The sequence below is a fragment of the Aotus nancymaae genome, unplaced genomic scaffold (assembly GCF_030222135.1).
Source record: "Aotus nancymaae isolate 86718 unplaced genomic scaffold, 86718_ANA_hifiasm-v0.15.2.pri h1tg000041l, whole genome shotgun sequence".
NCBI lineage: Eukaryota > Metazoa > Chordata > Mammalia > Primates > Aotidae > Aotus > Aotus nancymaae.
This window is the reverse complement of record NW_026988455.1, coordinates 8,041,210-8,064,012: the sequence shown is the minus strand read 5'-3', so window position 1 is coordinate 8,064,012 and position 22,803 is coordinate 8,041,210. Positions and strand designations below refer to the sequence as shown.

At 41.8% G+C, this 22,803-nt stretch overlaps 2 protein-coding genes and 2 non-coding genes across 9 annotated transcripts in view; 2 read left to right on the top strand and 2 right to left on the bottom strand.

Annotated features, from left to right (window-relative positions):
• Nucleotides 1-178: 178 nt before the first annotated feature.
• On the bottom strand, nt 179-675 carry LOC110567254 (large ribosomal subunit protein uL24-like). The gene has a single exon (XM_064361697.1). The coding sequence runs from the start codon at nt 658-660 to the stop codon at nt 223-225; it is 438 nt and encodes a 145-aa protein (XP_064217767.1). The 5' UTR covers nt 661-675; the 3' UTR covers nt 179-222.
• Nucleotides 676-4,764: 4,089 nt separating this feature from the next.
• CSNK1G1 (casein kinase 1 gamma 1) overlaps nt 4,765-22,803 on the top strand; it is a 180,625-nt gene continuing 162,586 nt past the window's right edge. For 3 of the 6 annotated variants that reach the window (XR_001105836.2, XM_012443022.2, XM_064361418.1), the window contains exon 1: nt 4,767-4,917. The gene's annotated coding sequence lies outside the window, so the exon portion shown is untranslated. Of the gene's footprint in view, nt 4,918-22,803 lie in introns of all 6 variants that reach the window. The other 3 variants (XM_012443020.2, XM_012443021.2, XM_012443023.2) reach the window with 3 other exon arrangements.
• On the top strand, nt 6,604-6,720 carry LOC135268756 (U5 spliceosomal RNA). Its single transcript, XR_010337111.1, has one exon. It is a non-coding gene; the product is annotated as a U5 spliceosomal RNA (small nuclear RNA).
• LOC135268719 (small nucleolar RNA SNORA48) lies at nt 18,040-18,170 on the bottom strand. Its single transcript, XR_010337082.1, has one exon. It is a non-coding gene; the product is annotated as a small nucleolar RNA SNORA48 (small nucleolar RNA).

Below are 22,803 nucleotides of genomic sequence, written 5' to 3'. Positions count from 1 at the left end.
TTCTTTTCCTTTTTTGAGAGTTAGTCTCACTCTGTCACCCAGGCTGGAGTGCAGTAGCACGATCTCGGCTCACTACAACCTCCGCCTCAAGGGTTGAAGTGATTGTCCTGCCTCAGCCTCCTGAGTAGCTGGGACTACAGGTACTCACCACCAGGCCCAGTTAATTTTTGCATTTTTTTTCCTCGTTTCAAGTTTTAATCAAAGCTTGTATATAAGATTACTTTATTCCTGCATCTTCTCAATTGTCTCTTCCTTGTATTTGCCCTTTTCCTTTCCTACTTGGCGAGATTTGGCTTTGCGTTCAAGGATCTTTTTGTGGTCTTTGTCCAGTTTTAGCCTAGTGATAACCACCTTGCTGGGGTGAATGCCTACGTGGACAGTTGTGCCATTAGCCTTTTCCCGCTGCACCCGTTCAATGTAGATTACGTATTTCTTCCTGTAAACCTGGACTACTTTGCCAATCTGCTGACCTTTATAGTGTCCTCGTACAACCTGAACTTCCTTATCCTTTCGGATGGGCATGGATCGCACGTTGTACTTCTGTCTCAGCTCTTTGGAAAGAGGGGAGGACATAATCTTCCTGCGAATGTGGGAAGGTGCATTGAAATGCCTTTTGCGATTCTTGCTTTGGTTGGAAGTCACAAAGGGATTGAACTTCATTTTGGCAGCTCCTGCTAAGGTGATGGCCGCAAAAGGCTAATTTTTGCTTTTTTTTTTTTTGGAGACTGAGTTTCGCTCTTGTTACCCAGGCTGGAGTACAATGGCACGATCTCGGCTCACTGCAACCTCCGCCTCCTGGGTTCAGGCAATTCTCCTGCCTCAGCCTCCTGAGTAGCTGGGATTACAGGCACGCACCACCATGCCCAGCTAATTTTTTGTATTTTTAGTAGACATGGGGTTTCACCATGTTGACCAGGATGGTCTCGATCTCTTGACCTCGTGATCCACCCACCTCAGCCTCCCAAAGTGCCGGGATTACAGGCGTGAGCCACCGCACCCGGCCTAATTTTTGCATTTTTGGTAGAGGCGGGTTTCATCATGTTGGCCAGGCTTGTTTTGAACTCCTGACCTCAACTTTGGGATTACAGGCATGAGCCACTGCACCTGGCCAAAGATTCAAATTTTTTTAGAAACAGTTACAGTTCAGGCCGGGAGTGGTGGCTCATGAGTGATGGCTCTGAGACCAGCCTGGCCAATGTGGTGAAACCCTGCCTCTACTAAAAATGCCAAAAAAAAGGCAGGGCGTGGTGGCTCACACCTGTAATCCTAGTACTTTGGGAGGCTGAGGCAGGTGGATCACTTGAGGTCGGGAGTTCGAGACCAGCCTGACCAACATGGAGAAAGCCCGTCTCTACTAATAACACAAAAATTAGCCAGGCATGGTGGTGCGTGCCAGTAATATCAGCTACTCAGGAGGCTGAGGAAAGAGAATCACTTGAAACCAGGAGGTGGAGGTTGAAGTGGGCCAAGATTGTGCCACTGCACTCCAGGGTGGGCAACAGAGTGAGACTCCATTTCAAATAATAATAATACAAACATTAGCCAGCACGGTGGCGGGTGCCTATAGTCCCAGCTACTCAGGAGGCTGAGGCAGGAGAATCACTTGAACCCGAGAGGCAGAGGTTGTAGTGAGCCAAGATCATGCCACTGCACTCCAGCCTGGAAAACAGACGAGACTCTATCTTAAAAAAAAAAAAAAAATTGAATCTTAAAGAACCTACAATCTTTTCAAGTGTATATTTGATGATGTCTCACTTTTATTAGACATAGTTCCAAATAATGTTTTCTTTTAAAGCATTTTCAAAATGTAGCATGGCAACTTAGCTTCTCTAAACTTAAGGGAAGTATATACCCCTTCTTTTCACTGAAACTGAATTAAAAAGTAAAATCTACACATTAAGAAGATAGTTAAACTAAGATTGATTGATTGATTTTGAGGCAGGGTCTTACTTTATTGCCCAGGCTGGAATGCAGTGGTGTGATCTCAGCTCACTGCAGCCTCAACCTCCCTGGCTCAAATTATCCTCCTACCTTAGACTCCTGAGTAGCTGGGACTAGAGGCATGTGCCACCACGCTCAGCTAATTTTTAGTTTTTTTTTTTTAAGATATGAGGTTTTTCTCTGTCACAAGCTGGTCTTGAACTCCTAGCTCAAGCAATCCTCCTGCCTCAGCCTCAGAAACTGCTGGGGTTAAAAGTGTGAGTCACCATGCCCAGCCAAAACCACGGTTTTAATTTTGTATCCTTCACAAAGTTAGTCTGTTTTTATTTCTTTTAATGCATTATTCAAGTTATTAATGCTAGTGTTACTCCTAACCAAATAATGATTAAAACTACTCTGAAACTTTTTAATGCTAGAGTGTTGTGAGTATCATATGTATGTTGTGTTCCCATAGTTTTACAAAGAGCAAATACTCAAGAGAAAATTATAAAGAGAGCTCAAAGACTTATTAAAAAGATGTCAAATGCTTATTATTTTTTCCCTCTTATCTCCCTCATGCGATTCTTTTTTTTTTTTTTTTTTTTTTTTTTGAGGCGGAGTTTCGCTTGTTACCCAGGCTGGAGTGCAATGGCGCGATCTCGGCTCACCGCAACCTCCGCCTCCTGGGTTCAGGCAATTCTCCTGCCTCAGCCTCCTGAGTAGCTGGGATTACAGGCACGTGCCACCATGCCCAGCTAATTTTTTTTGTATTAGTAGAGACGGGGTTTCACCATGTTGACCAGGATGGTCTCGATCTCTTGACCTTGTGATTCACCCGCCTCGGCCTCCCAAAGTGCTGGGATTACAGGCTTGAGCCACCGTGCCCGGCCCTGCGATTCTTAAGAAAGCAGAATTTTTGCCCGGGTGCGGTGGCTCACACCTGTACTCCCAGCACTTTTGGAGGCTGAGGCTGGAGGATTGCTTGAGCCCAGGAGTTTGAGATCAGCCTGGGCAACACAGACCTCATCTCTACAAATAATAAAAAAAATTAGCCAGGCATGGTGACACACATCTGTTGTCCCAGCTACTTGGTAGGCTGAGGTGGGAGAATTGCTTGAGTCCAGGAGGTTGAGGCTGCAGTCAGTCATGATCATATCACTGCACTCTAACCTGGGCAACAGAGGGAGACCCTGTCTCAAAAAACAGACAAAAAAGTGGAATGTAAAGCCTAGACTAACTGCACTTTTCACAGGTGTATATTGTTTACAAATTCTACTGTACTTAGAATCTTCAGGCTAACTCACTTTCAGAAAAAAAATGTTCAACTGAGGCTTGGTTCAACCAACATTATTATAATGGTTTCTTTTACCTTTGAGAATAGCATATGGAAATAAGAGAGAGATTACAGTTGAGAGCCACTGTGCCCGGCCACAACCTTCAATTATTTAGATAGTTGTTATATCCATAGCCTTCCTAAGGCTGCTATAAGTTTTCTAAGCCTTAACATTCGATGGTTTATGTAATATGTATCCTAAGTGAGTTTCTCTGAGTCCCTTGTGCAAGGGACTATGTCTTTTGTAGTGTAAATTGCTTAGGCACATAAATGGTAAATTTGGCTAAATTTCTTCTCATTGACTCCACACATTCATTAATTATTATACTCTAGTTTTGGTGTTTAATTTTTTGAGACAGAGTCTGGCTCTGTTGCCCAGGCTGGAGTTCAGTGGTGTGATCTCAGCTCACTGTAACCTTCACCTCCCAGGTTCTCCTGCCTTAGCCTCCCAAGTAGCTGGGATTAACAGGTGCCCACCACCACACCCAGCTAATTTTTTTTTTTCAGTAGTTATGGGGTTTCACCATGTTGGCCAGGATGGTCTCGATCTCCTGACCTCGTGATCCGCCCGCCTCGGCCTCCCAAAGTGCTGGGATTACAGGCTTGAGCTACCGTGCCCAGCCGAAAATTTATTTTTGAGTTTTGAGTGGAGGATTGGACAGTCTTCTTCTTTCCCAAACTTGATTATGGGCTTCCTTTAACTTTTTTCTTTGCTTTCTCTCTTTTTTTTTTCTTTTCCCGAGGCGCAGTCTCAAGAGGTCCGGAGAACATGTGCCCTGCTCTCTATTTTAAGGATTAAAATAACTCTTGTCGACTTAAATTGAATCTTTTTTGCCTCTTCCATTTAGCTATGTTAATTCCAGATCTTACACAATCATCTGCAGCTCTTACAAAATTTTTCTAACTATTCGGGTTCATGAGCTGTCACAGGAGAACGAAGTGCATGGAAAAGCTTTCACAACATTGAAGGAAATTTTAAAAATCTGGTTGAAACACAATTGAAAATCCACAAGAGGGAGATGCTTGCTAAACCGCCAGAAAATAATTCCTTTGAAGGCCCTGAGAGAGGAGCCTTAGGAGCAGCCACTGGGTCAGCCACGGGATTGAGGGCGGGAGGGAGCAGGTGTATATAGAGGTGGGGGACTTGGTGGAGGAGTACAGTTGAAGGGAAAAGCGGATTGGGTTTCGTGCCTTTGGCAGCGAAGCGTGTACTCGGTCTAAGATCTTGAGCAGGAGGTAAGAGTGTTGCCAAAGGAGAGCTCAGTGCTCCCGATATATCTCCTGGTAGTCCCAGAAGAAATGGGGGTGGGTGGCTTTGAAGGCACTTCCGCTTAGCAACCCCACGCGGTTGCTAAGGAGGGGTAGCCGCGGGGATAACCCGGAAGTGGTAGTGTCGGTTTATCGCTGCCAGCTCTAGGTTTGTCCTATAAGGCGCGCCAGGATACTCTGCGACTCCGGGACGTGGGCGGGGCCACGCTAGCGGTTCCGGTTCGTCTCCAGCCGCCCCTCAGCTCCTTGCCTTCCCCCTCCCCTCCGCCTTCTCTCCTCCCTCCCGCTCCTGGGAAAGAGAGAAACCACCGCTGCGGGTGGGTAGAGAAGCACTCGGCGCCTCGGGGAGGGAACCGCGCCCGCCTCTTTTGCGCCTTGCAGTACTGGTGGACCAGGTACCTGCGCCGGCTTCGACGGGGTCCTGTAGGCTGAAGTCTGAGGATGTGTGTGTGTGTGTGTGTGTGTCTGTGTGTGTATGTGTGTGTGCCTGAGGGGGTTGGTGGGGGGCCCTTCCCTGGATGTGGGTGGGGGACGCCGGGATCCCGGGTGGGGCGCAGGGTGGCGTTTGTGTCTGTGGAGGGTTGCGGGGGCGGAATGGAGGGGCTGAGGGACACAGCGGGTGGAGAGTTTCGTTTGGCGGGGTAGAGGCAGGCGGAGGAGGCGCCTCTTCCGAGAAAGCTGACTTCGGCCGGTGTGGACCGGGAGTTTGCCACCTGGAGGGCTTGCTCTGAAAGGGGGAGCATCCTCCGGGGGCCACAAGGAGGGCACAGATCTCTGCAGGGTGGCTGGGACAATCCCATGTTTCCATTGCCCTGTTTCCCTATCCACCCCCCTGGGACAGAGTTGGACTTCGAGGGTTGTGGGGGTTCTGAGTCGGCTGGGCACCGCGGGGAGCCGCCCTTGGCAGAGCTAGGGCAGAAGAGTGGGTAATGAGACCTCCCTCCACCCAACTTCCGTGCGCTTCCCCCACTTCTTCCTTTACTGTTCCCTCGCCCCCACGTCCTATAGAAGCAATGTCCCCCAAGTGGGCAGGCATCACAGTGTAAAAAGGGGGTGGAACTAGGTTTGTTGCCCCTAAATGATACTTCAGATGTTTGCAAAGTGTTTGAATGACATATTCAACCAAGTCTCCCAGGTCGATATTAAATCCGGTATAAATTATCTTAGAAAAGTGGGATTCCGAAAAGCCTTTAACAATAGGCTAGTCCAGGTGTAGCCTTCTGTAGTAGTTGTACGTGTTTATTTTAAAAAAATGCACTGGGGAAACCATATAGATGTATTAGAGGTCTAGGCAAGACATGTTGAGGCAAGACTTTTCCAACCTCTTTCTTACCTGCCAGTAACTGCCCTAGTTTAAATGAAGTAGAAAGATCTTCTTCGCTTATGTTTCAATCAGTGACTGAATACTCGGTGCTGTGTAGTGATATCTCAGAATAGATAGGTGAATTTTCAGAGAGAGCGAACTCTGCTGTGGAGCCTGTGTCTTAATCTTTTAAGGAGATAATTGTGGTCAAGAGGAAGTATTGGTTTTCAGGCAGATAAATCTTGGGTTGAACCTAGACTATGCTAGTTGCTAGTTATTGACCTTGGGCAAGTCATGGAACCTACCAGAGCTTCTGTTTCTTCCTAAGTAATATCAGTTAAAATTCTTACCTGTGTTATAAGTAACAGACCATTTTAAACGGAACCACCTTTGAATTACAAGGTAAATTATTATTAATCATACACAGTCAAGGTAGCCCAGTTTTGTGAAATGAGGTTTAAGATGGGAAGGCAACTGGATAATATTTTAAAAAATATGTATACAACAGGACTTTCAGTGTCTTCTTGAAATTGATCATAAGTAGCATGAAATTCAATTATCAGTAGTTCCATAAAATTCAAAATAATAAAGTAGAATATGACCAAAATGTATTTTATAGGTTTTTCTCAGATACACCATATTGGTGTTTATAATATGTATTAACATGAAATACATGTAAAAAGTAATGTATGTAAATCTTAACATCACATGTCTCTTTAAAGAGAATTAAAATTGGGTGTAAAATAGAAAGTACTTGTAATTTTAAGATAAAAATCAGCATCTCTGGTTTCTCTTCATAACGAATAAATCTTTCACCTTTTACTAAAGATTTCCATGGAGAGGAACAATTACGACTTTTTTTTTTTTTTTTTTTAATTAAAGACAGGGTTTCACCATGTTGGTCAGGCTGCTCTTGAACTCCAGACCTCAGGTGATCCACCCGCCTTGGCCTCCAAAGTTCTTAGATTACAGGCATGAGCCACCATGCCTGGCCCAATTGTGACTTTTTAACTGAAGTTTTTGATGTCCTGCTTAGTCAGGGCTCATTAAAAAAAAAAAAAGAGCCAGGCGCGGTGGCTCATGCTTGTAATCCCAGCACTTTGGGAGGCCGAGGCAGGCGGATCACGACGTCAAGAGATCGAGACCATCCTGGCCAACGTGGTGAAACCCCGTGTCTACTTAAATACAAAAAAATTAGCTGAGCGTGGTGGTGCACACCTGTAGTCCCAGCTACTCCGGAGGCTGAGGCAGGAGAATTGCCTCAGGAGGTTGCAGTGAGCTGAGATCACGCCATTGCCCTCCAGCCTGTTGCCTGGCAACAGAGCGAGATTCTGTCTCATAAAATAATAATAAAATTAAATAAAAAATAAAATCATAAAATAAAAATAAATCAGCATCAACAGCACTTCTCGTCTCAATTAGCTACTAGGTAAACTTATATAATATTCAGAAAGTAAATGAAAATATAATTCATTTCTGACTTTAAATCATTCCTTATTAGAATATAGAAATCCAAGACAACATGAAGGCTGTTTTTTTATTTTTTATTTATTTTTAGCAACAGGTCTTTCTCTGTCACTTGGGCCAAAATAGTACACTGGGACAGTATACTCACTGCAGCCTCAAACTCCTGGGCTCAAGCATACAGGTGTGAGCCACCTCACCCAGCCCATGAAGTCTTTATGTTCATTCGTTTTGTGGATTTAATATGATATAGTTATGTGTCATCTATTATATGTCAGATTTTCGGTAAACATAGTTTGCTTTTTGAGGTGACTTGTATTGGTAATTTTCAAAAGTAATTGATACTCAGAGGACAAAAATCGAATAACATGCTTTAGTAATAGATGTTTATGAGAATACAAAGATTGTAATTCATTGTGAACTTTTTTGAGAAGTTTATAGGTTTTGTGTAAAGAAAATTCTTTTTTTTTTTTTTTTTTTAAGACAGATTCTTGCTCTGTCACCCAGGCTGGAGTGCAGTGGCCCGATCTCCGCTCACTGCAACCTCTGCCCGCTAAGTTCAAACAATTCTCCCACCTCAGCCTCCCGAGTAGCTGGGACTACAGAGGTGCGCCACTACATCTGGCTAATTTTTGTATTTTTAGTAGAGAAGGAGTTTCACCATGTTGGCCAGGCAGGTCTCAGACTCCTGACCTCAAGTGATCCACCCCGCTTGACCTCCCAAAGTGCTGGGATTACAGTCGTGAGCCCCCACACCTGGCCCTGAGAAATTTTCAAATACATGTTTTCCCCATTTCTCTTTCTTTTATAAAGAGTTGAAATTATGTTTTGTGACAGTTACAGATTTTTGGTAAGGTTATTCAGCTTTCTAAATGGCTCTTCTGAGAGTGTAAGGTCTGCATATATCTAAGCTTTTTGCTGTGCTTTCTTTTTATCTAATTTAATTTTTATTTTTTGAGATGGAGTCTTGCTCTGTTACCCAGCCTCGAACAGTAGCATGATCTTGGCTCACTGCAACCTCCACCTCCTGGGTTCAAGTGATTCTCTTGCCTCAGCCTCCTGAATAGCTGGGACTGCAGGCATGTGCCACCACTACTGGTTGATTTTTGTATTTTTAGTACAGTTGGGGTTCACCATGTTGGCCAGGCTGCTCTTGAACTTGTGACCTCAGGTGATCCACCCACCTTGACCTCTCAAAGTGCTGGAATTACAGCTGTGAGCCACCATGTTTTCTTGTATCATTTTTCATCATCCTTCAAATATTAAAGTTGAGATTATATTGTCTTGCTTTGGTAAAGCTATCAGAAACTCCCACTTCCCCCTGATCTTCTTACCAAATTTTAATAACCTATTAATATTTTTAAAAATCTTTTTTGTTTTTGAGATGGAGTCACTCTGTTGCCCAGGCTGGAGTGCAGTGGTGCGATACCAGCATACTGCAACCTCCGCCTCTCAGGTTCAATCAATCTTCCCACCTCAGTCTCCTGATTAGTTGGGATTGCAGGTGTGCGCCACCATACCCAGCTAATTTTTGTATTCTTAGTGGAGACGGGGTTTTGCCATGTTGGCCACACTGGTCTCGAACTCCTGGTGGCCTCAAGTGATCCGCCCACCTTGGCCTCTCAAAGTGCTGGGACTACAAGCATGAGCCACCATACCCGGACCAATAGTGTATTAATTTTGATATAAGAGATGGGATACTAGCTGCTAGAGTAAAAAATTCTAGTTGTGTGCAGTGAATAGAGGCTTCTAGATAGTTCTCAATGACAACTTCCTCTCAAAGTCTGTGGCCATTCCAAAGATCTTTGCAGTTGTCAGTATGGAATTTATCAGGAAATCTAAAAATGAGTAAACCTTTGTTTAATATCTATCTCTTGGATGACCTCAGAAAGTGTTAGGAAAGATTGGGAAGGTTTATATATGTACCGTATACTGGAATTAAATAATGAACAAAATACAGTTAAATTTATTGGTGCCATAAAATCAGGAGTGAGTTACTGTGAAAATGTTTTTAAAAAGTCCAGGCAGTGCTTTCTTTTTATTCAAACCAAATGAATCTTCTTCCAGAGCTTATTTTTATTTTAAAGAATATTTCTTTTATGGAGCTGTGATTTAGTCTCTAATAAGGCTAAATGATCATTATATGAAGAAAAAGGCTGATGTCATAGATTTTAATACTACATATTGTTAGAAACCGCTTCAGTGGTTTTAGATAAGTGTATTTTCCTGAAAGAACTTCTGAATTTGTGGAATGATAGTTTTTCTCTTTTTAACAGCTAACTTGTCTCTACTCATTTCTGCCTAATATAGAAGCTCTGAGAAGCTGGGAGAAAAAAAAAGAATGAATTTACTTCAGAATTACCATTTTAAGTTTTGGAGATTACTAATTTGGAAAGCAAAATTGGATTTTGACATTATTGGGATTGCGTTCAAGATGGACTCAGGAAAAAAAATTTAGATGCCATCTGTTTCAAATTCCTTTTCTCCCAACCCCTTCTGTGTTTTATGGCTTTGAGTTCATCAGATTATTTTGTCAAAATAAAAATCCTCAGTAGATTTAGGTTATATAATATCAGCTCTATCAGTGAACATGTAACCAAACATCTTACATTTTTATATTGAGATACAGGGTATTGACAGATACTGTTTAAAGTTAATTGTTATTTCAAACTGTATGAATGTTTGGTAGCTTTATGTATTTTTAATTCTCACTGTTCACTTGATAAACCATTTTTGTAAGTAGTATTTAACATAGTCCACTTGTTGATGGAAGTTACTGTAAAAATTGATAAAAAATATATATTAGATTAAATCTTTATTCACTTGATGCCTAAAAACCAGAAGAGAAGTTTCTGCTGAAGATTTTTAACATAAAATAAGCTTACTTGAATTTACTCTTTCAGTAGTGGATTTTGTCTTACCTCTGTGCCAGTTGCTTAGTTTTCGTCTAAATGTTTGCACATAGTTGGCACTTTTCTTTTGGGATTTCTTTTTCCCAAGACAAGTCTTGCTCTGTCACCCAGGCTGGAGTGCAGTGGTGTGACCTTGGCTCACTGCAACCTCTGCCTCTTGGGTTCAAGCAGTTCTCCTGCCTCAGCCTCTCCAGTAGCTGGGATTACAGGCACCCACCACCACCCTTGGCTAATTTTTGTATTTTTAGTAGAGACAGGGTTTTACCATATTGGCCAGGCTGGTCTTGAACTCCTGACCTTGTGATCCACCCACCTTGGCCTCCCAAAGTGCTGGGATTACAGGCATGAGCCACAGCATCTGACCATCATTTAGGATTTAAAATTTTTCATTTTTTTTTTATTTTTAGAGATGGTGGTCTCACTGTGTTGCTCAGGCTGGTCTTGAGCTCCTGAGCTCAAGTGATCTTTCCGCCTCAGCCTCTTGAGTAGCTGGGATTATAGGTGCTAATCACCATACCAGGTTCAGTTTGGATCTTAATAAATCCTGAGGGCAGGCTTTTAGGTTACTAAACTGTAAAAGACCATAACTTGCCGAGGTTATAACCTTAATTTAGCAGACCAGAAAGACTCAGTCATCTCTGAGAAACTGTAAAGTAGCACTAGTGTGGTATCCCAGAAATGGCCTAAAGAGAGAGCCATCTGGCTAGAAGAGATGCCATGCTTTGTCTGCAGCAGGAATGTTCTCATGAAGTAGAAAGACAGATGGACCATCCCCACACTATTGTAATTAGTCCCTCACCCAGAAGCTCCAAGTGGGCAGTGTAGTTAGAGTGGGGGTTGGGGTGCTAGGGATGGGAATTGTTCTTTAATAATCTCTCATCCATCACATTACAGGTGTGGATATACTGGGAAAAGGGATATTCTCTTAGTTTTTGCCTTGCCCAGATAAGTCAGGTGAACAGGTAGCCATTGCCCTTGCCACTACAGGGGAGAAGGCTGGGTATTGAGTAAGTCTGTCAGAGTGCTGCAGTTTGTGTTTCTGTCAAAATGGTACATAAATTTGCCAGGGAACAATAGCATTGGATTCTCGTGGATTTCTACTGTTTATGCATTCTAACTCCTTAGCCTAGAAAAAGGGCCATTGACTTTCTGAATAAAAGTTACACATTTACTTCTCTCTTGATAAATTGTTATTATTTTTTTTTCTTTTTCTATTTTTTTGAGACAGATTCTTGCTCTGTTGCCAAGCTGGAGTGCAATGGTGCAATCTTGGCTTACCAGGTTCAAGCGATTCCCCTGCTTCAGCCTCCTTAGTATCTGGGACTACAGGCGTGTGCCACTACGCTTGGCTAATTTTTTTTTTTTGTATTTTAGTAGAGACAGGGTTTCACCATGTTAGCCAGGATGGTCTCGATCTCCTGACCTTGTAATCTGCCCACCTCGGCCTTCCAAAGTGCTAGGATTACAGGCATAAGCCACTGTGGCCGGCCTATTGTTGTTTTTTCTTTTTGAGCCAGAATTTCGCTCTTACTGCCCAGGCTAAAGCCCAGTGGCTCAATCTCAGCTCACTGCAACTTCCACATCCCAGGTTAAGCAATTCTCCTGCCTCAGCGTCCTGAGTAGGTGGGATTAAAGGCACCTGCCCCCATGCCCACTAATCTTTCGTATTTTTAGTAGACACGGGGTTTCACCATGTTGACCAGGCTGGTCTTGAACCCCTGACCTCAGGTGATCCGCCTGTCTTGGCCTCTCAAAGTGCTGGGATTACAGGCATGAGCCACCGCACCTGGCCAATAAGTCTTAAAATACACTTTAATTTCTTTGTTGGCCATATGAATGATGTGAATTTTTTTCTTTTTTTTTTTTTTGGTGTTTGAGTGTCCATGATGATCACCAGATCTCATTTTAGCTTTAGGATAAATTGCTATCCGCAGCTGTCATCAAGCCGCTTCCCAGCTGGAGTTCTTTTCCATTTCCTAGAGGTCACTGTCTGATGTGGGTGCTGATGAGCAGAGGAAAAGGCAAGGGGATTAAAATCTCTTAATTTTGTTTTCACTTTGCTAGAATTCCTGTAGTCTACAGTGGCAATACCTACTCTTTGAGATTGTGTATGCCCTATTGTGTTTTTTTCATTAAATTTTTTTCAGAATAATAGAGCAGATAGTACATAGAGTTCAGTGGGCCTCTCTCCTCCAACCCCCAGTTTCCCCTATTAGTGTGGTACATTTGTTACATTTAATGAAAGAATATTGATATATTATTGTTAACTATAGTACCTGGTTTACATTAGGGTTCGCTGTTTGCATTGTACATTCTGTAGTTTTTGACAAATGCATAATGACATGTATCCACCATTACAGTTTCCTACAGATAGTTTCACCACCCTAAAAATCCGATGTGCTTTACCTATTCATCCCTCCTCTCCTCCCTGAATCACATGCAGACACTGATCATTTTACTGTCTCTATAGTTTTGCCTTTTCCAAAATGTCATATAGTTAGAATCATATAACATATAGCTTTTTAAGGTTGTTTTCTTTTTCACTAGCAATATGCATTGAACGTTCTTCATGTCTTTTTGTGCCTTAATAGCTTATTTCTTTTTATTGCAGAATAATTTTTCTTTTTCTTTTCTTTCTTTTTAAGACGGGCTGTTGCTATGTTGACCAGGCTGGCCTTGAATTCCTGGGCTCAAGCAATCCTCCTGCTTCAGCCTCCTGAGTAGCTGGGACTATAGGGCAAGCCACCATGCCCAGTTGGTATTGCTGAATAATTTTCTATTGTGTAGATATACCACAATTTATTGATCCCTTCACTATTTGAAGGCTATCTAGGTTGCTTCTAGTTTTTGATAATTATGAATAAAGCTGATATAAACATACATGTGTAGGTTTTTCTATCATTAAAAGTTTTCAGCTCTTTTGGGAAAATACCTAGGAGTGTGATTGCTGGATCATATGGTAAGACTGTTTAATTTGGTTAGAAATTGTGAAACTATTTCCCAAAGTGGCTATACCATTTTGCATTCTTGTCAGTAAAGAATGAGAGTTCCTGTTGTTTCACATCGTCACTAGCATTTGGTATTGTAATTTTTTTTTTTTTTGTATTTTACTCATTATCTAATAGATATGTAGTAGTGTCTCATTGTTTTAATTTGCAGTTCCCTATGATGTTGGGCATCTTTTTATGTTTATTTGACATTTCTATATCTTCTCGGATGAGGTGTCTGTTCAGATGTTTTGCCCATCTTAAAATTGGGTTGTTTGCTTCTTGTTGAGTTTTAGTGGTCATTGTATTTTTTGGATACAAATCCTTTGTGAGATTTTTTTTTTTGCAAATGTTTTTTCCAGTCTATGGCTTGTCTTTTTAGTCTCTTTATAGTGCCTTTCATAGTGCAAAAGTCTTTAATTTTAATAAAGTCCAAGTTAACATCTTCTCTTTCATGGATAATGCTTTTAGTGTTATATCTAAAAACTCATTTCTGGCCAGGTGTGAGTGGCTCACGCCTGTAATCTCAGCACTTTATGGGGCCGAGGCGGGCAGATCACCTGAGGTGAGGGGTTCAAGACCAGTGTGGCCAACATGGTGAAACCCTGTCTCTACTAAAAATACGAAAATTAGCCAGGTATGGTGGTGTGCGCCTGTAGTCCAGCTACTCAGGAGGCTGAGGCAGGAGAATCGCTTCAACCTGGGAGTCGGAGTTTGTAGTGAGCTGAGATCGCACCATTGCACTCCAGTCTGGGTAACAAGAGTGAAAGTATGTCTCAAAATAAATAAATAAATAAAATAACTCATTTCCAAAGCCAAGGTCACTTACGTTTTTTCCTGTTTATTTTCAAGAATTTTTTTATAGTTTTACATTTTACATTTAGTTGTAAGATCTATTTTGAGTTAGTTTTTTTTGAAAGGTGTAAGGAATATGTGTATATGAATGTTTTTCCACATGGGTGACCTATTTTTTTTTTTGAGTTGGTGTTTCATTCTTGTTGCCCAGACTGGAGTACAATGGCACGATCTTGGCTCACTGCAACCTCTGCCTCCCAGGTTCAAGTGATTCTCCTGCCTCAGCCTCCCTAGTTGCTGGGATTACAGGAGCACGCCACCATCCCCAGCTAATTCTGTATTTTTAGTAGAGTTGGGGTTTCTCCATGTTGGACAGGCTAGTCTCAAACTCCTGACCTCAGGTGATCTGCCTGCCTTGGCCTCCCAAAGTGCTGGGATTTCAGGCATGAGCCACCATGCCCAGCCCAATATATTTTTTTAATTAATTTTTTAATTAAAAAAAAAACAAACAGAGGCTGGGTACGGTGGCTCACGCCTGTAATCCCAGCACTTGGGGTGGGCAGATCATGAGATCAAGAGATTGAGACCATCCTGGCCAACATGGTGAAACCCATCTCTACTAAAAAATACAAAAATTAGCTGGGCATGGTGGTGCACAGCTGTAATCCCAGCTACTCGGGATTACAGGCAGGAGGGTGAGGCAGGAGAATTGCTTGAACCCAGGAGGTGGAGGTTGCAGTGAGCCGAGATCGCGCCACTGCACTCTAGCCTGGTGCCTGGTGACAGAGAGACTGTCTCAAAAAAAAAAAAAAAGAAAAAGAAAAAAACAGATGAGGTCTCACTGGGTTTCCCAGGCTGGTCTTGAATTCCTGGGCTCAAGTGATCTGCCCACCTTGACCTCCCAAAGTACTGGGATTATATGTGTAAGCCACTGCATACAGCCATGACCAATAGGTTTATAAAATTTTCTTTGGCTGAGCATGGTGTCTCATGCCTGTAGTCCCAGCACTTTAGGAGGCTGAGGCAGGAAGATTATGAGATCAAGAGACTGAGACCATCCTGGCAACATGGTGAAATCCCGTCTCTACTAAAAATACAAAAATTAGCTGGGCGTGGCGGCACATTCCTGTAATCCCAGCTACTCAGGAGGCTGAGGCAGAAGACTCACTTGAACCAGGGAGTCAGAGGTTGCAGTGACCTGAGATTGTCAGCCTGGCAGCAGAGTGAAACTCCATCTCAAAAAAAAAAAAAAAAAAAAAAAAAAGGATTTTTTAAAATTCTACAAACGTTAATAAGGATGTCCATAAAGAAACTAAAACAAATGAAATAATTTGTGGGAGTTGTTTTTAAATGAGTTTCCTAACGTTCTCGAGTGGAATTAGAAGCATTGTTCGGAGTGTGGGTTTTCCTTTCAAAAGGATTGATTTTAGGTCATTAGGCCCTAATTGACAAATGCTTAATTATTTCATAACATGTATCAGAGTATTAGGAAATATGAGCTAAATATGGTACCGTCATGTGGCAGTTTCAGGTTGTAAAGGGGCTTGATGGGAGATTTAAATGCAGAAGTTTTCAACTGTCACTAAGGATAAGAGCCTTTGCCACTTGGTTTTTATTGTTGCGTAGGGTTTCAGCTATACAGATTTTTGACCACCCTCTCCAGTGTTTGCTGCTGCCTGTTACACTTGTTGAAGACTCTCCAGAAGCTTGAGCTGGCAAAAACTGAGTAGGAAGCGCTTCCATGGGTACTGCTATAGTTTCCTGATTATTTTCAGTTCTGACTCAGGCTCAGAATCTTGCTTCTAAAAGTAATAGAATGCTGTTCTGAGACATTTTATTCTCATGTAGCTTAAGTACTAATTGTTAGCTAGAATCCTCTTTCATTTGACTTTATAACTGTCCTGTCCTGTACTTCTAGAACAGCTTCTATTTTCTAAAACATTTTAACCTTAATGGGTATCATGACATCTAAATATTCTGGTCATCTAGGATATGATGCAAGATGTTTGGTGAGTTTTGTTTGCTTTTTCACCTAAATAAGTCAACTCAAGGAGCTATCTGTGTAAAAGCACTTAGATTCTCCAGAGATACATTATCTCCAAATCAATCAATATGAAGGCTCACTTGGTCTTTAATGGGATCCATCTGGTTAATGCTTGTGTTTCTTGAGTTTTGTGGATTATGAAATCATAAAGCTAAAAGAAAACGTGGAGATGGTCTGGTTAGACCCTTTCATTTTACAGCTGAGACTGCTTAAGTGCAGAGGCTAAGTGACTTGCTCAAGATTGTACAGCTAATTAATGAGTCACACTGGAATTCAGGCGTCCTGACTCCCAGTGCAGTCTTATTTCTGATATAACTGTGCTAATTTTTTCATGGTAGTTACTGAAGAAATTATGGATTTATAAGAAGTAAATTCTCCAGTAGTTTTAAGTGGACTTAAGTATTTCTTGTAACTTAAGTGGGTGTATTTCTTCCAGGTACCAGGTGTCACTGGATTTTTGTAAGCAAATTTGTTATGTTTCACATTCTAGATGGAAATCAGCCAATTAAAAAATAATGGTGAAGTTATTATAGCCTATATTTAGTGAGCACACATTTGGCTGCATTAAAATGAATCTTAATGTATTTTTTGCACAGTGAAGATAATCTGTTAATATTTAATGACATAAAGCAACAATGGAATTCTGTTTTCATGTGGTGATGGTGTATTTATAAAACTAGAGTAGAGTGTTATGTAAAAACTAAAAGTACAGATTAATTTAATATGCATCTGGTGAATTCAGGGCTTGAAGGATGCACATCTGTTGAGAAAACAAATCATGGAACTATTCAGAGCTTCAGAATCTTTAAATATGTGTGCTTTGATTCTGTTTTAACTGTTTTGAAACAGTCTTTAATGGATTTAGAAAAGGCCATTTGCTCTGAGGAAGCAACTGTGAAGCCACTTACAGTGCTATTATTCATTTTATTATTTTTTAAAGCATTTTTATACATCACTGTTTTTTCTTTCTAATTTATTAGAAATGAAGGGGCTAAATTACTCACCATAATAAAATGAGTGTTGCAGAACCATATTTAAAAAGAAAGGAATATAATTTGCTGAATTCGATAGATTAGAAATATTTTAAGCCTTTGTCAAAATAACATGCCAAAAATATTTTAAGGCTCTGAATTCTAATTTGAACTCACAATCAGTGAAGAAACAATCAGTTTCTACTGTGTATTCATCACCATACTAGAGCTGTAGTAATATGGAAATCTGTATGTTCAATTTCAAGTTGAAAGAAACAAGACTTAAAATGAAAGGTAGAGAATAACACAGTCAGATATGTAATGAACGGAAAGCTTGATATAATCTGTCAACATTACAGTAGTTTAGAGGGGAGAAAATCCAGTGAGTATTCATAATTCTGACAGGAAGGTGATTGATTAAAGTTAAAGTAGAGGATCGCAACTCTGACTGCTCATTAGGATCACTTGGGAAAACTTAACCCAAAATCAAATGAATCAGAATCTCGGGCGAGGTGTACCTCCAGTTTTTAAAAGCTTTCCCAGATGTTTGTAATGTGCAGGCATTGTTAAGAATTACAGACTTAAAGGCTGGGTTTGATTTGGAAAAGCAAGAAAGTGGCCAGCACAGGTAAGTAGGATGTGGGAGAATTGGCCACAGCCTATGAAAAGATCAATGCAGTCAAAGCAGTGTGTGCTAGGTGGGGAGGAAGGAGAAATAAGTCTTGGAGGCAGAATGGGGTTTATTTTAGAAGAGTACTTTTCAAAATGTGGTTTCATGACCACTCACAGCAGCAGCACCTGGAAATTTATTATAAATGCAGATTTTAAGGCCCTATTCCCATACCTACTGAATTGGAAACTCTGGAGTCCAGCAATTAGTTTTTAACAAGTATGCCAGATGATTCTGATGGACACTAAAAGTTTGGTAATTGCTGTTAAGAAAGGTAATGAAAGTTAGCAGAGGAAATTAGATTTGATGTGGTATAAGTGAGGATCCATAGGAAATTTTTTATTTTTATTTTTTAATCATTTACTTATTTTCCATGTATCCAAGTCACAAACCAGCCATGGGCACAGATCAAGAGCCAAGCTGGGATAAACAAGGGTTGGCTTTATCCCTGGTTGACATGAGATGGACATCACCACATTAAAGGTTTTTTAAGCTAGAGAGTAACAGGAGGTGTGCATATGTATTCAAGGTAGATCTGATGGTGATCTGCACAATACTTTGGATTACTAAAAGATAGGAATGAAGTAGCCTGGTTGAGGAAATGCAGACATAATCTAGTGGATGTAATCTACTAATAGTAAAGGCCTGTTCTAGAGAAGTATTAGAAAACGTAATACTAATAATAGTGATGGGAATTTATTGAGAGTTTACATAATAAATGGTATACTAAAAGCATTTTATTCTCACAGAAAGTCACTGAGGTGTGGCTATTCCAGTTTTATAGATCAGCAAATGAGGCAGAGAAAGGAAGGTTACTTCTGAAGTTCATACCGCTGTTATGTTGTGGAACCAGGGTGTCAGGCTCAAGAATCTCTGCCTCTAAAGCCTCTTGAAGAAGCAGCTAATAATACCTGGAGAGCCATGAGAAAAAGGAAAAGACTTGAGTCTGAAAAGTTTTAATCCTAGTTGACAGAGAGCAAGGGGATGTCACTATCAGAAGGGAAATAGTGCATACAGTGGGTAACAAGGCAAGTCATTTAGCCAGTTGGGAACAAACCATCTTGTAAAAGTGTCCATGACAAATAACTGATGGAAATTTTTATATAGTGCTTTTTAAGTATAAAGTGCCAAGTAACTGAATAGTTGAGCTTATAGGTTTTGTATGTTCTTGGTTATGCTGACTAAATTAGAAGAGTCACCTCATTCCACTTTTAAAAAGTGTCTTTTAGATTTTAGAGTAAATAGTCTGTGAGTAAATCATGCCCAAGAAGCTTACTGTAATACCACTTTTCCCCCTCTAAGCATCTTAGTCTTAGTCTTAAGATGGTTTAAGATGGTGGTGGCTATGGAGGATGACCTGAGGCCAGGAGCTCAAGACCAGTTTGGGCAACATAGCAAGACTCTGTCTCTATTAAAAAAAATTAAAAAATTAGCTGGGTGTCATGGCATGAGCTGGTAATCTTAGCTACTCAAGAGGCTGAGGCAAGAGGATTGCTTGAGCCTAGGAGTTTGAGGCTGTAGTGAGATCTGATCACACCACTGCACTCCAGCCTGGGTGACAGAGCAAGACCCTGTCTCTAAAACCAGCCAACCAACAAAATAAATAAAAGACAGTTTAAGAAATATTTCAGTGTTATTTTGTTTTAATTGGGAGGTAATAAGTAGTAAAATATTTCATGTTTGGGTAATTGCTTTCATAAGATGCTATCAGAGCATCCTCTTATTTATTGAGGTAAAATTTATATAACAAAATTAACTATTTTAAAGTGAATGATTCAGTGGCATTTGGTACATTTACAATGTTGTACAACTATAACCTCTCAAGTTCCAAAATATTTTCACACAAAAGGAAACTTCATATCTTTTTTTTTTTTTTTTTAATGAGATGGAGTCTCTCTCTGTCATCCAGACTGGAGTGCAGTGGCACAATCTGGGCTCACTGCAACCTCTTCCTCCCAGGTTCAAGCAATTCTCATGCCTCAGCCTCCCAAGTTGCTGGGATTACAGGTGTCTGCCACCTAACCTGGCTAAGTTTTGTATTTTTAGTAGAGATGGGGTTTCACCTTGTTGGCCAGGCTGATCTCGAACTCCTGACCTAAGGTAATCTGACCACCTTGGCCTCTCAGAGTATTGGGATTACAGTTGTGAGCCACTGCGCTTGGCCCCAATTTTATACCTATTAAACTCTCTGTTCCTCCCTTCCTGGAACTCGTGCAAAACACTAATCTATGAATCTTTGTATTTCATAGAAGTGGAGTCATATAATATGTGACTTTTTATGTCTATTTCTTTAACTTAGCCTAAGTTTTCTGTGTTCATCTATGTTGTAGCCTGTATAAGTACTTCATTTTTTAAAATTTCCTCTGGGACAAGTAATCCCAAAAGTACTTCTTTTCTTTTTTTGAGACAGAGTCTCACACTGTGGCCTGGATTTTTTGTATTTTTAATGCAGTATTTCACTGTGTTGGCCAGGCTGGTGTCAAACTCCTGGCCTTGTGATCTGCCCTCCTTGGCCTCTCACAGTGCTGGAATTACAGGCATAACACTGAGCCCAGCCAGTACTTCATTTTTTAATGGCTGAATAATATTTCATTTTATGCTATATTTACTTATTATTGGACATTTTATTTTTTCTACCTTTCGGCATTGTGATTAGTGCCGTTATGAACACTGATGTACAAGTTTTTGTTTGAATACCATTTTTTAGTTTTTTTGGGTATGTACCTGGGTCATACGGTAATTCTTTTACCTTTTATTTTTGAAGGAACTGCCAAGTTGTTTTCAACCCTGGCTGTACCATATTACACTCCCACCAGCAGTGTAGAGGGTTCTAATTTCATCTTTTTATTTTATTTTTTTCTGAGAGTCTCATGCTGTAACCCAGGCTGGAGTGTGGTGGCGCGTTCTCAGATCACTGCAGCCTCCGCCTCCCAGATTTAAGCAATTCCCCTTCTTCAGCCTCCCCAGTAGCTGGGACTACAGATGCATGCCACCACGCCAGGCTAATTTTTGTATTTTTGGTAGAGGTGTGTTTCTTTTTTTTTTTTTTTGAGATAAAGTTTTACTCTTGTTGCTCAGGTTGGAGTGCAGTGGCGCAAGGCAAGAGCCGAGAGGCTCACCACAAACTCTACCTCCCGAGTTCAAGCAATTCTCCTGCCTCAGCCTCTCGAGTAGCTGGGATTAATTACAGGCACGTACTACCATGCCTGACTAATTTTGTATTTTTAGTAGAAATGGGGTTTCTTCATGTTGGTCCTGCTGGTCTCGAACTCCCGACCTCAGGTGATCTGCCCTCCTCGGCCTCCCAAAGTGCTTGAGATTATAGGCATGAGCTACTGTGCCTGGGTGCCTGTCTAATTTTCTGTATGTGTGTGTGCGTGTGTGTGTGTGTGTGTGTATGTGTGTATATATATATTGTTTTGGGAGACGGAGTCTCACTCTATAGCCAGGCTGGAGTGCAGTGGCACAATGTCGGCTCATTGCAACCTCCAACTCCCTGGTTCAGGCGATTCTCCTGCCTCAGCCTCCCAAGTAGCCGAGATTACAGGTTCGTGCCACCATACCTGGCTAATTTTTTGTATTTTTAGTAGAGATGGGGTTTCATTGTGTTAGCCAGGGTGGTCTCAATCTCCTGACTTTGTGATTTGCCTGCCTCAGCCTCCCAAAGTGCTGGGATTACAGGCGTGAGCCACCGTGCCCGGCCTAATTTTTTGTATTTTAAGTGAAGATAGGGTTTCACCATGTTGGTCAGGCTGGTCTTGAACTCCTTACCTCAACTTATCCACCTGCCTCGGCCTCCCCATGTGCTGGGATTACAGATGTGAGACATTGTGCTTGGCCTAATTTCTGTACATCCTGAGCAACATTATTTATTTATTTAGAGATGGAGTTTCACTCCTATTGCCCAGGCTGGAGTGCAGTGGTGCGACCTTGGCTCACTGCAGCCTCCACCTCCCAGCTTCAAGTGATTCTCCTGCCTCAGTCTTTTGAGCAGCTGGGATTACAAGTGCCTGCAGCCAGGCTCAGATAATTTTTTGTATTTTTAGTAGAGATAGGGTTTCATTATGTTGACCAGGCTGGTCTCCAACTCTTGACCTCAGGTGATCCACCTGCCTTGGCCTCCCAAAGTGCTGGAGTTACAGGCGTGAACCACCTCCTTATTTGTTTATTTTTTTGAGATAGGATCTCTGTCTGTAGCACAGGCTGGCATGTGGTGGTGTGATCTCGGATCACTGCAGCTTCTGCCTCCCAGGCTCAAGCAATTCTCCCATCTCAGCCTCCTGAGTAGCTGGGACTACAGACACGTGCCACCACACCTGGCTGATTTTTTGTATTTTTGGCAGAGATGGGGTTTCACCATATTGCCTAGGCTGGTCTTGAACTCCTGGGCTCAAGTGATCTGTCCTCCTCAGCCTCCCAAAGTACTGGGATTGCAGGTGTGAGCCACTACACCCAGCCTTATTTTTATTTTTATTTTTTGGGGCAGAGTCTCACTCTGTCACCCAGGCTGGAGTGCAGTGGCACTATCTCGGCTCACTGTATTTTTATTTTTATTTTTTGGGACAGAGTCTCACTCTGTCACCCAGGCTGGAGTGCATTGGCACTATCTCTGCTGCCTGGGGTCAAGCGATTCTCCTGGCTCAGCCTCCTGAGTAGCTGGGATTACAGGCACCTGCTACCACACTCAGCTAATTTTTGTAGTTTTTAGTAGAGACACAGTTTCACCATCTTGGCCAGGCAGGTCTCGAACTCCTGACCTCGTGATCCACCTGCCTCAGCCTCCCCCAAGTGCTGGGATTACATGTGTGAGTCACCGTGCCCAGCCAATTTCCATATTTTCTTTTTCTTTCCTTTTTTTTTTTTTTTTTTGAGAGAGTCTTGCTTCGTCGCCAGGCGCCAGGCTGGAGTGCAGTGGCACAATCTCGGCTCACTGCAACTTCCGCCTCCCGGGTTCAAGCAATTCTTCTGCCTCAGCCTCCTGTGTAGCTGGGACTACAGGCATGCGCCACCATGCCCAGCTCATTTTTGTATTTTTAGTAGAGACAGGGTTTCACCATGTTGGCCAGGATGGTCTCGATCTCTTGACCTCTTGATCCACCCACCTCGGCCTCCCAAAGTGGTGTGATTACAGGCGT

Bases quoted from the DNA above. Each gene is read 5' to 3' on its own strand.
- LOC110567254 (XM_064361697.1), bottom strand. From the start codon at position 660: ATGAAGTTCAATCCCTTTGTGACTTCCAACCAAAGCAAGAATCGCAAA.